The sequence below is a fragment of the Podarcis filfolensis genome, assembly GCF_964270895.1.
Source record: "Podarcis filfolensis genome assembly, chromosome: 12".
NCBI lineage: Eukaryota > Metazoa > Chordata > Lepidosauria > Squamata > Lacertidae > Podarcis > Podarcis filfolensis.
In genome coordinates this window covers 32,249,406-32,265,234 of record NC_139614.1, presented here as the reverse complement: position 1 = coordinate 32,265,234, position 15,829 = coordinate 32,249,406, and the positions used below count along the sequence as shown (strand labels likewise).

Here is a 15,829-nt window from a genome sequence, read left to right as displayed (position 1 = left end):
AATAAAATGCAATCATGTAGCATGATACGAAGAATTATTGGAGACTTGTGATACTATCCTGACACTCAAATTTCTGTATTTTTGTGAAAAGAGTCCATAGTGTTGATTTGAGAAGAGAGTTTTGAACACTGTATTTAAATGTTCAGAACCAGTAAGCAAAGCCCAGAAATTATACTTTGACCTCTTTGGAAAGGCTCAGCTTCTGGGTTGTAAATTAAACAAAACTTTGCGGTTACAGATAGTACCAGACGTAACACGGACACTGGCACCAGAGCCTGCAATAAACCCAGATGCCAACTTTGCTGCCACATACACCCGGACAACACCATTACTGGCCCCAACAACATCACACATACCATCTCGGGACTATTTAATTGCTCATCGTCTAACATTTTGTATATGCCATCAAATGCCAACAGTGTCCCTCAGCTCTCTATATTGGACAAACAGGCCAAACCTTACGCCAAAGAATAAACGGACATAAATCGGACATCAAGAATCACAAGACAGAGAAACATAGGAGAACATTTCAATCTCCCAGGACATTCTATACAAGATCTCAGAGTAGCTGTATTACTACAAAGGAATTTCAGAAATAGAGTGGAAAGAGAAGCTGCTGAATTGCAACTCATTACCAAACTTAAAACCATGGAGAGACCTGGTCTGAACAAAGACATTGGATTCTTATCTCATTATACATGACAAAGCCATTTTTCACCTTCTCACCCCTTGCTTTTTCCTGTAAGACCTATTGCAGTCGTTAAGAGTCGTCAACAGGCTCATCACAGCTATCTGCCAACCACCCATTCCCACCACCCTTCTGAGTAATACCCCTCCCCACCTTCTCACTATATAGAAGGATCTGGCAACTTCTGTTTCAGTGTATCTGAAGAAGTGTGCATGCACACGAAAGCTCATACCAAGAACTAACTTAGTTGGTCTTTAAGGTGCTACTGGAAGGAAAAAATTTTTTTTGTTAAAACTTTGCAGGTTTAAGGTGATACTTCTAAGCCCTCATGGCTGCAGCACAGGCTTGAATGGTGACAGCATGATTTGTAAACAAGGCCACCCGTTTCAATGATTTTCACCCATAAGCTACAAGAAACAAGTTCATTAAATGCTGCTGGTGTGCAGAAATGGGAGTCTTTAATTTGCTGCTTCTCCTTAGCAGAAAGTTAATTTGTTTGTTTACGTAGGTAATGACCTGCGACCTGATTCCTTCCCTGGTGGTCTGGAGCTCTTTGGAGAACATAGGCATTCATCTTACAGATCTAGATCAGAGCTGGAATCACTTAGATCTCCTCTAAGCTATCAGCATAGGTAAATATCAGTGTTTGTTCTTTACTTGCATGTCTGTGATGGGCTGCTGAAGCAAATTAGCATGTAGCTTCTATTTTCAGAGGTACTGGAGACAAAGCAAGCTAAGAGAGGCTGTCATCTTTATGCCATGTTTTGTGAACTTTGCTGGAAACGGAATGCTGGACCCTGACTTGACCAAGGAAGCCATTCCTTAGGCATGAATACTGGCTTACAAGGAGAGAAAATGCTGAAAATGCATGTCCCTTTCTCAAACACTAGAACTGGGTGGGGGGTTTCAACCAACAAAATGTATTGGTAGTAGAATCAGGGCAATTGAACACATGCTCCCTTGCACCACATAATCAATGAATGGATTTACCTGCCACATACTGTGGCAAGGGCCAGTGACTTCCATAGCTTTTAAAAGGGATCAGACAAATTCATAAATGGAATCTACACACACCATAAAAGGCTGTGCACATTTTCAGTACCAGATGCGGGAAGGCAGCGTTGACTTTTGCGTCCTGCTTATGGACTTCCCGGTGGCTTGTAATTGGCTACAGTTGGAAACAAGATGACTGGCTAGTTGGACCTTTGATCTGATCAACCTAATACTCCGTGTCAGAATTTAGATTGGAAGCTCCGTGGGGAGGGAGCTGCCCTCTTGTACTCTTGTTATTTTACATAGCATCGTCAGAGTGCCTGGTGCTTCACAGCCAGCAGGGAAGTTATTACGGCTTTTACAGAAGGATCAGCATAAATGCCTGAGGATTGTATATTGACATACCTGTTGCACTTATTTGGCGTAGTTTCTGTAACATGTCTTCTGTACCATATCTTCGTATGATTCAGTAATCATGAACAGAGTTTTGCTTATTTTGCAGTATTTGTCGCAGTCTACAACCTGAAGGCACTTTACAGCAACTGAAATCTTTTGTGGCTTCTCTCTCCATTCTAAGGTACCAGGGCATCCACACCGATTTAAGCCCAGTCTCCCTCGCGTGTTCTCAGCTGCAGAATTATGATCCTGACAGGGCTTTAACAGATTATATCAACCGTCTGGAGGCTCTACAGAGGCGGCTTGGCAGTGTACAGTCAGGTAGACGTTGTTCTTTTAAATTATTGCACTCCAGGTAAGCCTGCAATTGTCAAAGCTGCACCACACCCACTAATGTGTTTCATTTTGGTCCACAGCACCTGCTTCATACACTCAACTTCATTCTGGTATCAGAAGATAATCCTTGTGATCTTTTTCACCGCTGGTAGTGATATCAGATGAAATGTCTTTTGCAACTCTGCTGCTGCTGCTGTGCTTTTCGTATGTGTATATTGTGGGACCAACATGAACACAGCTCAATGATTGTATGCAGTTCACCTTGCTGGCATCTTCACCAAGACTGGAACTTATGTATATAGGCACTTTTTGTGGACATTTGAAACCGATCATTAAATTTCATGTATATTTGTGGAATGCTAATTTAAACAATTAAATTATTTAAAGTGTATTTATCAGGCGGTTTGAGAGGTTGAAATGTTTATGTCTTGAGATTGCCAAGTGTGTAGCTCCCAGGTGTGCACAACAGTTTCTGATGAGGCTATAAGTGAAGGACTTTTCATGATTTTATCCTATTTGCTACTGGCACTGCAGAGAAACAATATCACCCGTAGAGACCTATTTTTGTAAAGGTAGAAGTTTTGAATTTTATGGGTATTTTGTCAAAGTACTGAAATAAAGATGATTTCATCCTTTTAAATGTGTGACTTGTGTTCAAAATTTATTTTGAAACTTTAGGTCTGCTGGGAAAAAAGCCAGTCTTCTGGCTAGCTACAATAAGACTGTTTTTAAGTCGCTACAACATTTTTATTGTTACAGGCGGTTCCCCATTTACACAGGGGTTATGTTCCGGGCCCCCACATGCATACATGAAAATGTGCAAAATGGAGAGCACCCTGGAGAGTCGTCCTTGCTCAGGAGACCTGCCCCAGTGGTCTCCTCGTGAGTCAGAGGGGAAGCGTCTTCCCTACGCATCAGCTGCCCGCCCAGCTTGTGTCTGCACGATCATGCACAAATATAATATGGGGAGTTGCTTGTGCATTTGTGAGAAATGGGGGAGGAGAATGTCTGATTCTCAGGTGTAAACAAGTCACCTGGTTGTTCCTCTGTTCTACTCCCAGTCCATACCGAGGGCACCACACCCATGAGAGCCTTCTGCTTTCTTCCAAAACTGCTTGCACACCAACATTTTATAGATAAGACACCGTGTAAGGAAAAATGTTTTGTGCTAGTAACATATGATAAAGATCTAAAGTATTAATCTAAAGGATTAATCTCAACCCGATTGCCTAACTGTAAATTACATTAAAGTTGTCATTTTGGCATTGCCCAATTTAAAAACAAAGGGTTGTATCCAGTGTTTTGCAAGTGGAACTCTGCCACAGGCAGAAAGTCACCTCTGGAAAACAGTAACATCTATGATCTACAGCTCTCATGATTAGTCATCTTTGGCTTAATCAGCAGACCAGGTTTTTTCACAAGTTTAAATGAAACTACTGGAGTCAATGAAGCAGAATCCTATTTTTTTATCCCAACATTTTAAATAAACCAAAATACATTCTCATTAATCCATTTACATTTAAAAAAACTGTGGTTTGTATTTCTAAACCTACCAAAGATTAATAGTTTTCTTTTAAAAGGCACATATATTAGAACACATTCACATTACAGAATCAGAAGTACAGGGTAAGAAATGATAGAAACATAAAAAGCAAACATCCCCACCCCCCACTTAGTACTCCCAATAGCACAAACTTTCCACACTTCTTCACAATACTATAGGCTAGGAACAGCCACTTCTTTTAACTGTCTTCACATAACTTGTACAGAAATGTCCCTGCAGTTCAGCTGCAAGAAGCTATGTTGTGCTGTTTGATCTCCTTTTGTATCTAATGATAGGGTTAGTGGGTGTATGGATCATAGTTGTATAATTTATGGTAGGGAAATAACCGTCCACCAAATCAAATTCATACAAACGCAGAAGCGTTGACCAAATTGTCTTAATTTGAATATAAGCAAAGTTCTCTCCAATACAACGATGACGACCTAAAAGAAAATTAAAAGTGTCTTTATTTTACGTTTGCAAACATTCTTGTACCACCAAGAAATTAGATCTGTATAAGGGAGCAATCCTAAACTCCCGGGGGGGGGGGTGAAGGGCCACAGGATGCCTCAAAACTGGATGCCTGCAAACAAAACCCACCCATGCTGGTGTAACAAGGTCTGCTTCATGGGAACAAAAACAGGTTGCTGTGGGATAGGCCTTTAACCTGTTGGATCCTCAGTTACTGTTTATTAGCCAAGTGCCTGCATTTTCAAGAGATTAGCTAGAGACACTGATACTCCACTTTTCAAAACATGAGGACTGACAGAGGTGTCCAGTCCATGCCGCAAATTATTTTTTTAAAATTAAAGTCTTTTGCTTGTTTGTTTTTAAATGACTGAAGGTGGCAATGATTGTATCCCTTATTTGGAGAACATCTACTACAACCAACTTACCAGCACCAAACGGCACATACGCAAACTTCTCTTTAGCTGCGGGGTTATCTTGGAGATAACGCTCTGGTTTGAAATCTACATTTTCTGTCCAACAATCCTTAAGTCTCTGATTGACAGTGGGAGATACACAAACTTGATGACCAGGTGGAATTGTATACCCAGCAACTGTCTAAAAGCAAGAAAACACTTTTATAAAGTGTACATTCAAATCCAACCCATCAAAAGTTTGGATAGTTGATTTACTAATACTATTCATGTACCACTCATATCATCAACAGAAATGTATTATCACTATCCCAGCTAAGGCATTTCTCTATGTTTGCTCAAGTTGTGGGACTTCCTCCTATAACCAATATGCTTAAGTCTAATTAATGCATGAAGGGGTTAAGACCATAGCTTAAGCTGTCCTGCTTGGCTTAGCTAGGTCACTCCCCCTCTCACCTTGGGAGGAAGGGATCAAGCCTTTCTTCTTTCCATTCCAGCATGTGAACTCTACCAATAAGGAAGTCTAAGCTAGATGCTCCAAGCTCAGACCACATGGCTTAAGCCAGTCGCCTTGGTGTGTCTATACCAAATAATTTAGAAACACTACTTTAGAACCTAAGTTTTACTACCCCCTATTCTGACTACTGTATGGAAAAGCATATGAAGAGTTTATTAGTAAACCATTTTTTATTTACCAAACGTCTAGTCTTTTTCTGTGTTAAGGGAAGTGGGGAACTTTGGAAGCAACTTAGAATGGAATATTTTAAAGATCCAACAGCACTTTGCTGCATGTTTTGTGATCTTAAATCTCTGCTGGGGTTCTCTCACCAAAGAGTACTTGTCCCGAACCTGAATCTTGGCATCCAGAGAATTCTCTTTTTATATACCTAGTATTTTTTATTACTTAGCCAAAAACAAAAACCAACACAAGTATGTTGGGGCCTAAATGCAGAGCCGTTATTTTATACCAGGGTAGTTGACAAAGATGCTGAAATGTCCTTAAGATATTGCTTAGCACATCAGTAATCGGCCAACTGCTGGAAATAATTTAAGGCAAGCAGCAGTCCTGAACTCCTGGAAGAGCAGCAGAGAGGCTATAGGATAGCACAGGGTTTCTTCTCTGCAGTCAGAAAGGGAGGTCCAGCACTAGAGTCCTCCTTGTGGGAGTTAAAAGCTCCACCATCGCCACTCCTCTGCTTTTAGTGCTCCAAGGATGGTATCCAATGGAAAGGGGGCATGTTGTGGAAACCCTTAGTTCCTCTTTTCCTTAGGTCTTCAAACCAGCCACAACCCTACTCCCACCCTCAAGCTGATGTAGTTTGGGAGGGAGATTATTCCCACCCCAACCTTCAACCCTGGCCAGTGTAAACACAGCAGGGCTTTGGAAGTAAGCATTAACTCATCTGCCATAAACTCCCTTCTTCTTCAACCCCACCTCCAAGAACTACTTTGCCCATGTATTAAGTTTTAGGTACTACAACAGCCTCATACATAACTGTGTCTGCCCGGTTACTTTAACTGATTGCATCATTTAGAAGGGGACAAATCAAGAGGTTAGAACTATTCCACCTTTTGTACTGTTATTTGTCAATAAAAGTAATGTTTGCAACTTCATACTGCTTTTGGAGCGTACTCTTCTGGTCAGTAGTGGCACCTTGACATCACTGCTACTAGTTAGAAGGGGTGAGGTCAGAGTCACAGTTCACCAGCAGGAGTATCGCTGGCTCCTCTTCTCTGCTGCCCAGAGAAGCAGCAATGCCAGGAAGGTGGCTTTGCCCACCACACATTCCACTTACCGCCTCATCAAGTATTATTTCTGCTTTAACATATCGCTGAAACAAACAAAGATTCTTACTTGGGGAGTTTTAGCCATCCTCATCATAGTCATTATAGGAGGTCGAAGTCTTAATGTTTCTTTCAAGCAAAGTTCCAAGAAAGTCATATCTTTGAGCTACGAAAGAGTAAAAACAAACCTTGTTGGTTTTGTGCATATCTATACGGATAACGTCCTTTAGTGAAAGAACCATAATTTAGCATGAAGCTAAACAGCAGATCGTTATCTTCCAGCAGAACTAAAGCAATTTAAAACATGTTTTCCTCTATGTAATTGGAGAAAAAGAAACTACGTGTTTGTGTGTAATTTTACATTAGCATCCATAATACTGCTCAATCTTAACTCTGGTCCAAACTAACTCTCATTACACCTAGAATCATAGAATTGTTGGAAGGGACCTCAAAGGTCATCCCATCCAATCCCCTACAATGCAGGAATCTTCTTGCCCAAAGTAGAACTTGAACCCATGACCCTAAGATTAAGAGTCACATGCTTTTACTGACTGAGCTAGGGCAAGGGTAGGAACCTCTCTAGCGGGCCAAATAATTATCTCCACTCATCCTTATTCTGACCGATGGCAAGTGAGCTCTTCTGCTTGCTACTTTACACAAGGCTTTCAAGGGGATTCCTGAAGATCTGAGAAGCAGCTGATTGTCAGACGTTCAGAAACTCCATTCAAAGCACTGTGGAAAATAGCACTTTTGTAAAAGGCTTTGCAGACGTTGCCAGTCAGTCTTGCCTGCAAGCTCCCTTTCAGCCATGACTCACCTTTACCTGCCCCACACCTGGCATCATATATTACATGCAGGGCAGGTGGACATGGCTTCACCAAATAGGAAGGCCCACCAATTTGGGGCCCCCCAATTTAGGGGATTTAACCTCACTCATAATGAAAAACCAAGAACTAAAAAGCCCTCTGAAAACCTGTTTTCTCAACTAATTCCACCTAAACATTTAAGGAACTTGCATGCATTCACACAGAAATGCTTAAAAGGAATTACAGAACCTACAAACCTGGTCATAGCTTAATGAAGGCAAGTCTTCCCCACAGACTGTTTTTTGCTCCCCGTAACATCGCTCCTGGATTGATTTATCTCTAGCCAAAAAGAAGCCAAGCCAAGTGCTTGTAGTCGAAGATGTGTGCTGACCTGCCAACAGCAGCCCAATAAGCATCCCAGCAATTTCATCATCTGATAGGTAACGGCCATCTCTAGATTTTAAAGACAGACAACACAGGTCATATGTGCCACTTGAACAAGGAAATCAAAAAACAGATTTCATGGACACAATCCTCTGGGTAGCTGCTGTTTTCAATTTCTGCTAAAACAAATTCAAATTAATTCAAGCAAAATACATAGAATCATTTCAGGATTGCTAGGACAATTTATTAGAAATATTCATACTGTGCCCTTCCACTGCATTTGCAGTGAGGGGCAGGGTTGGCACTGCAAAAAAGCCTGCTCTACTTCGCATAAGTCAGGCTACGAGTTGCTCTGCTGCCATTTTATCTTCCTGAATAAAAAGTTGTTGGAAACTCAGAGCTGAAAAGACCTTCCTGGAACTAACAACAACATTTTTGCTGCATCACGTACTTGTAGGTAACATCCAGCAGCGTTTGAAGCATATCGTCCTCTCTTGCCAAAGACTTCCGTCGTTTCTGAATTATTTCGTAAAAAATGGACTTTATCTTATTGTGGGCTCTATCTCTGCGCCTGAAATTAAAACAATCCATGTAAGTAACAGCGTGTTTAGAAGGGAAAAAAATTAATCTACAGGGTTTGAATTCTACATATCAGTTTCCAATTTCAACACACATGCATGTTGCCTGTATTGCTCCTTAAAAGGCTGTATCAATTAACACAAAGACTAGATTGACCCTACAATTCTATACAAGAGTGTACTTACTGAGAGGCTAATGCATGGGTAGGCAAACTAAGGCCCAGGAGCCGGATCCGGCCCAATCGCCTTCTAAATCCAGCCTGTGGACGGTCCGGGAATCAGCGTCTTTTTACATGAGTAGAATGTGTGCTTATATTTAAAATGCATCTCTGGGTTATTAGTGGGGCATAGGAATTTGTTCATTTCCCCCCCAAAATATAGTCTGGCCCCCACAAGGTCTGAGGGACAGTGGGCTGGCCCCCTGCTGAAAAAGTTTGCTGACCCCTGGGCTAATGTGATACTCCTACCTGAAAGGTGGGACTTTCTTTCAAAGTACCTCGGGTTACGTACGTAATTCGTTCCGGAGGTCCGTTCTTAACCTGAAACTGTTCTTAACCTGAAGCACCACTTTAGCTAATGGGGCCTCCTGCTGCCGCTGCGCTGCCAGAGCATGATTTCTGTTCTTATCCTGAAGCAAAGTTCTTAACCTGAAGCACTATTTCTGGGTTAGCGGAGTCTGTAACCTGAAGCGTATGTAACCTAAAGCGTATGTAACCCGAGGTACCACTGTATCTGACAAACACAGGCATGCTGAGAAACAATCCACACTCTAATCTGTACTTCATAGTCTAGCACCAACAGTAATGGAGGCTTTGTTTTGGTTTAAAGGGAGATTGCTCCCTTCTCATGCTGGTATTTCCCCTTTTGAAAACCAGGGCTATACTGGCATAGAAAACAGTGGAATTTGGCGGTCCTCCATGGGCTGGCAAGGGGCTGCACTGAAGCAGCTCCCACACCACATAAACAGCAAAGAGGTCCTTAAGCAGGACTGACTCATACATAGAATGTTGTGGCTATGGATTTGAAAATAAATGCTGTGGAACCAAATTAATATTTAAGCTAAATACTAAGTGTTCTGTTTTAGCAGCACTCAGTAAATAAACAAAACATCAAGAAGTATAGTTGCGTAAACTGGAATTGAACTGAAACATTAGTGAAGTGAAGTATCTCAGGTTACAGCACAACATAATTAATATTAATCCCTGCTCCATCCTGAAATACAACATCACTAATACCAATTTAATTCAATTGTTGTGATGGTGTAACAAAGGAAAGAGAACTGCATAACTCCTTATGGAGGGCAGGATGAAATGTATAGCATGCATATTTGATTAACTAAATTCTCTGCTCATCAAGTTTCTCAGTACCTGAAGCTGGGCAAAGGCAGCCAGCCTGGCAAAAGCCAAGCTGCATGAGAAAATCCCCCATCCAAATCGGCATAGAGCTGTGCTACCTTCTCGTCAAGAATGCTTCTTATCTCCTTCCCATGTAAACAGTGACTTGCTGTCAAAATTATTAGTTCTGAAAGTGCTGTAAACAAGTCTGTGCATAGAGGGAAAGAGTACATTAAAGGGAATTCAGTAAATCAGAGGAAGAATTCACGTTTACCATCAAAATGAACCTCAAAAATAAATGAACACAGTCCATTTTCGCCATGTGTGGCAGAAGCTACTGTTTCTAGATGCTGCAAATGGTTTTTACATGGAAAATAAAATAAAGTAAAAGTAAAGGCAGCCCTAAAAGTACCTTGTAACCCTGTTACCTTGTGAGTATCTTACCTTTGTCTGTGGGAGCAGTTGTGGGACAGAATTTATTGTGGATTTCTTTTTTTAAAATATACGGTAAGGAATGGGCCAGACAAAATGTGCTGAAACCAGATTTAGAGTTATCCATCCCACAGGGTTATAAAATCCCATCTAACTTGAGAGCCTACAACCTAGAAACTTCAGACCCATGAGCTACCGGTAAATCCATTCCTGACCGCATGCTTTAATGAAATGTGCCATCAGGTTGTTTGAACAGAACTGGCTGCATGTGTATTTTCAGTCCTACATAGGGATGAAATAGCTCAAATTGGATGAAAACATCACACAAGGCTCACATTAATCCTAGAATAGGTTCTGAAAGTACTCCCTTTTCTTCTTTGTGTTTTATTTAGATCGGTTTTTGGCCTTGATAAAAAGATATTTGATATTAATCTTTGTATTCTTTTTCAAATTTCAATAAAATCTTTTTTTAAAAAAATGAAAGCATACCCTTCAAACAATCATCTCAGGTCATTATAACAAGGAGGAAAAAGCAAAAACAGTTATCCATCACGATGGAGCCAATGAGTAGCCATTCACTACAATTTTTACTCAAGCAGCGTGCATAGGGAAAAGCAGGAGGCAAACCTTCCAAACTCCTTTTCAATACCAGCACCAAAGCCTTATGCAAAAACAGGTCTGGAACTGAGCACATAGTGTTATTTTTCCTGCCATTTTTATTTCATTATTTGTTGCCCATAAGATAGCAACTGGGTATTTTATTTGCCCTGAAGTTGTTGATATAGGATTCTATACACCTAAGAAGTTACAAATAATTGATTGCAACCTGATACACCAACGCTTGTTCCAGAATGACCCAGTTCAAATAGAAGCACAACATTTCAAACTATATACTTACTTTTTTCTCCACTTTCCCCCCAAGTTTTAAAATATTCCATAGTTTCTTTTTCAATTATTGGTATATGGCTTTTAAACTGGCTTATGTTCAGCCCCGTTTTAAGCATCTTCTTCTGTTCCAGAAATACCTTTAAAAAGCAAAGAATGCTGTATTTACAAAATATTCAACTTGTATGTTTTAGGCATGAACTAGCAAAAAGGTAAGGACTTGTTTGCCACTAATTTTAGTAGGAGAAAGTAAGGCACACATGTTCCACTTTCTTCCCACATCAGAATCAGTTTCACTTTGGCTGGTTTGTGCCAATAATACATTACAGAACTAATTGCAAAGATGGCAATTTTTTAGGACATAATAAGGCAGACTGTGAAGCATTTACATATGCACAAAAACCCCGTCTTGATCCAAACCTTTTTTTATATAAAATGCCTTCAGGCTAATAACTTCTTTCTGAAGTGAACAGTAAGTTAAACCAGGCATAGGCAAACTTGGCCCGCCGGATATTTTTGGGACTACAATTCCCATCATCCCTGACCACTGGTCCTGTTAGCTAGGGATGATGGGAGTTGTAGTCCCAAAAACATCTGGAGGGTCGAGTTTGCTATGTGTGAGTTAAACTATAAAGTATATCAGCAGTTCTGGAGTGGGTATTCAGCTATAAAATTGTACTATCTACTATTTCATCTTCTGTCATTAGTTTGGCTAATTGTATTAGACTGAATATGGAGGCAATACTTATGAGTAATTGAAGCTAACTCTGTTGTTTTGTTATTGCAACGACTTGCTGTGTTCTATATGTATCATGAAAGTACAGTCATACCTCACGTTACGTGCACTTCATGTTACGTTCTTTCAGGTTACATCCCGTGGCGACCCGGAAGTACAGGAAAGGGTTACTTCCGGGTTTCGACGCTTGCGCATGCGCATATGCATGCGCAGACGTGCAAAATGATGTCGCATGCATGCGCAGAAGCGGCAAATCGCAACCTGCGTGTGCGCAGACGCACCGCTGCGGGTTGCGTTCTTTTCATGTTGCGAACTGGCCTCTGGAACGGATCCTGTTCGCAACCAGAGGTACCACTGTAAATAAACTGAAATGGAAATAACACATACTGGGTTGGGTACATCATAAGCTACTCCCTTGCCAAAGACAGGTGTGGTTAGCCGTGAATACACATCTTCTGCATTCAAGTCTTCATTTTTACTGTTGAACAGAAGAGCAGCAGCATCACTACCCAGGAGATATGTAAACGTCTTCCCCACCATTGTGAAGCTAAATACAGGACCGTACTGTGGAAACAAACCGAGAAGGTAGGAAATGAAGGGGCAGGGAACAGAAGCGTACAAGAATGTGACTTTATTATCATACAGCAAAGATAGTGAGAATTTTCACTGAAATCCATAAAATGTATAGTAACTGCTTAAAAAAACATAAATGGCTGTATACAAGAAGCAAAAACGAAAACAAAAATGCATCTACCCAGACATCTACTGTGTCTAAGCTGCAACCTTACAGTTTATGGTAGCTGTTTCACAAGATAATTGGGAGGATGAAATGAGAGTAGGATTACACAATGCTTTGAGCTTCTTGGAAGGCAGAATATATATATGTATGTATGTATGTATATACTTCCAAGTAAACATACTTAGACTTGAATTGCACATAATGTTTAAACTTGTTCAAGTAGACAGATGGGCAATGGCCAGACAAAGTAGACAATGACCAGGGATTCACCTGGCCCACCCAATTATAATTCTACACCACTCTTTTTCCCATAGAAAAAGTTATACTAACCACACGTAGATTATTTGCATCTGTTCATTTCATTTGATATCCAAGGTTATTCATAGAGTAAACCCAATGAAACCAGTACTTAGATTCCTTATATCAATACCCCAAGCATGACTTAGTTGGATATTACCCTATGGTAGCTTTGCTGTTGAAAAGCGTGTTGCTGTTAACCACATCCCTGTTCACTCACTTACTACTAATGTGAATATTGATTCAACTTACTGTTATTTTAGTTAAGATTTTGGGCACACCATTATTATCACTCTGCACCAAATATTAGTCTCAGTAGGCTAATATACTCAAATGGATAACCAATCATGAGAAGAACTCAGATCTCGAACATCCACAGAAACCCCACACAAGATGAGGTGAAGAAGCCACTTGGAGGAGGATTTAGGAGCTGATACAGAGAAAGCACTCAAACTGCATTCTAAAATCATCTTCTAAAACAGCTTTTCATTTTTTTTTAAGTAGCATCAAGGTTCTCATATTTGCATGGGATGCATTGCTAGCCTATGAGACTTCAGTCTTGGAATTTCATTCAGCTAAATATTTGAGCTCAAGGATTCTGAATAATTATGTTACTTTGGAGCCCTAACAATTATACCGCAAAATGATTATAGACTCACTTTTTCATAGGCGTTTTCCAAGAATTCGATAGGATTCTTCCCAAATGTAATTGCATGTCCCAAAAAGGGGACGTTCGACGAAATGTAAGGTGGGTAATTCTGAAGAAGAAGAAGAAAGCCTTTTGTTATATAGTTTAGCAAAAAGCAGCTCTCACTAAACTGTTTTCAGCACCGGCGATCTAACCAACTGAGCTAACCGGCAAGGCTGGCTCTAAAAAAAAGCATGACAGATATTCAATGCTCCGCTTTGGATGGGAATCAGGGAGCAGCACCGCCCCTATGAATCTTTTCACCGACACGCATTTATAGAAATTAAATAAATGCCGAGCATCCGGGCTCTTTACTCTGATTTCTTTACTCCAGATTTCTTCTCTGGAAACAAAACAAAGGCCTTTGAGGAAGGGGGATTTCTGCACACGCACAGAGTGCCCTTGTTCCTTCTTTGGCCGCCCATTCCAAGGGGGCGGCTGCCTGTGCTGGGATGCACCTGCTGCAAGGACCCGCCGTTTCCCCTCCCGCTGCCCAGGTTTGCTGTGACCCCAAACTATCCGCACGGATCCAAGTTCTGCCCACCCAATGCCGCCCCCGCCGCGACCCACCTGGCCGGCGCTGGGCTGCTTCTTCTGCCGGGAGCCGAGCTGCAGCAAATATCCCAAGCCGAGGGCGAAAGCGGAGGCGGCCAGCAAGAGGGAGAGCGGGTTGCCAGCAGCCGCCTTATCCAGCAGGGAGTAGCCCGCTTCCAGCAAGCTCGGCGCCGCCATCATCCTCCCGGCTCTGAGGCACACAGGACCAGGACCGACGGGGACTCGGATACCGAGAGAAGCCGGGCGGAGGGGCGTGGCCTATCCTCAGCCGGCGGGAGCTGGGCCGATCTCTGCCCATCTGACGAACGCGGCGCGGAGGCCAATCAGCAAGCGCGCCGCCACAGGGCGACCGTGTCGGCGGCGCAGCGGTTGGAGGAGGCGGACGCTGAGGCGCTCTGAGGTAGGGTGAGGTGGGCGTCTTCCCAAACTATCTCCCATAATAATCACAACCCTATGATAAGAGGGGGGCGGGGTGAGAAGCCAGGGGGGGCGGAGCCTTGCGTTCAACGTGACCAAAAATGTTGCAACTACAGTGAGATAAATGTCAGTTCTCAGGCCTGAGTGTTCTTGGCATTGACAGAGTCTATTCATTAGCCTTTTTGAAGCTCTCTTGTACTGATAAAAGAAGAACATTTTGCCTTGCAACAGCAGAGCAAATGAGCAGATGCTTAGCTGCTGAGAAAATGATTTTGAAAAGCTTTGAGAAGCTTTGAGCCTGCTTTGGGGGGGGGCCTTCGGGCCTAGGTGGGGTCACCTGTCCTCACCTTCCTTCAGCACAACGCTGTTATGCTTTCGGTACTGATCAGTTTATGTTTATTTATTAACTTTCTTTTTTTTTTTATAATATATTTATTGAAGTTTTCAAATAAAGCATATATTAGATAAACACCACTTATCATTGTCCATTTAACATCTCTCAATTGTTACATGGGACTCCCCCACACCTCCCGCATACACTTACATCATTATTAAATTAATTTCAAACAAATTATCATTTAACTCATCTTAATTAATAATCTTAATTTGGTTTGACATATAATTCAGCCTTAAATCTAATTTAATGGTAGACAATTGTCTGCACTGGCATCCAATTCAGCACTCAGCCAAATTACAATATTTTTGTAAATAAATCTTAAATTTCCTCCAGTCTTCTTCCATCCTTTCTTCTCCCTGGTCTCGAATTCTGCCGGTCATCTCGGCTAATTGCATATAGTCCATCAGTTGCATCTGCCATTCTTCCACAGTGGGTAGCTCCTGAGTTTTCCAATTCTTGGCAATTAATATTCTTGCTGCTGTTGTTGCGTACAAAAAGAATGTTCTGTCCTTTTTTAACACACTCTGGCCGACAATACCCAGGAGAAAGGCCTCTGATTTCTTAGTAAAGGTGTATTTAAACACCTTTTTTAATTCATTATATATCTTCTCCCAAAAGGCCTTCACTCTAGGGCAGGTCCACCAGAGGTGAAAAAATGTTCCTTCATTTTCCTTACATTTCCAACATTTGCTATCAGACGAATGGTATATTTTAGCCAGTTTAACAGGGGTCATGTACCATCTATACATCATTTTCATCACATTTTCCTTCAACGCATTACATGCAGTGAAGTTCAGCCCAGAGGTCCACAACCTTTCCCAATCTTCAAACATAATATTATACCCAATATCCTGCGCCCATTTTATCATTGTTGATTTTACCATTTCGTCATGTGTGTTCCATTTCAGCAGCAAGTTATACATTCTTGAAAGTACCTTAGTCTTAGGTTCTAACAGTTC

At 41.5% G+C, this 15,829-nt stretch overlaps 2 protein-coding genes across 40 annotated transcripts in view; one reads left to right on the top strand and one right to left on the bottom strand.

The window, feature by feature from the left end:
- AKAP9 (A-kinase anchoring protein 9) overlaps positions 1-3,053 on the top strand; it is a 105,667-nt gene extending 102,614 nt beyond the window's left edge. For all 39 annotated transcript variants that reach the window (XM_083578428.1, XM_083578419.1, XM_083578426.1 and 36 more), the window contains 3 exons: positions 1,197-1,320; positions 2,259-2,398; positions 2,494-3,053. In XM_083578428.1, coding sequence (XP_083434554.1) covers positions 1,197-1,320; positions 2,259-2,398; positions 2,494-2,537 — 308 coding nt within the window. In that variant the 3' untranslated portion in view covers positions 2,538-3,053. The remainder of the gene's footprint in view (positions 1-1,196; positions 1,321-2,258; positions 2,399-2,493) is intronic.
- CYP51A1 (cytochrome P450 family 51 subfamily A member 1) lies at positions 3,047-14,347 on the bottom strand. The gene is made up of 10 exons (XM_083578728.1): positions 14,072-14,347; positions 13,473-13,571; positions 12,165-12,341; positions 11,055-11,181; positions 9,758-9,932; positions 8,264-8,383; positions 7,686-7,881; positions 6,693-6,788; positions 4,853-5,021; positions 3,047-4,399 (listed from the first exon to the last, which is right to left on the bottom strand). Exons 1-10 carry the CDS (start codon positions 14,234-14,236, stop codon positions 4,212-4,214), a joined length of 1,512 nt encoding a protein of 503 aa, XP_083434854.1. The 5' UTR covers positions 14,237-14,347; the 3' UTR covers positions 3,047-4,211.
- Between the last annotated feature and the right edge of the window lie 1,482 nt (positions 14,348-15,829).

Bases quoted from the DNA above. Each gene is read 5' to 3' on its own strand.
- CYP51A1 (XM_083578728.1), bottom strand. From the start codon at position 14,236: ATGATGGCGGCGCCGAGCTTGCTGGAAGCGGGCTACTCCCTGCTGGAT. The intron at 9,933-11,054 runs GTAAGTATATAG...CTCTATGCACAG, and splicing joins GGGGGAAAGTGGAGAAAAAA to ACTTGTTTACAGCACTTTCA. The intron at 6,789-7,685 runs GTTTGTAGGTTC...ACTCTTTCGTAG, and splicing joins CTTCATTAAGCTATGACCAG to CTCAAAGATATGACTTTCTT.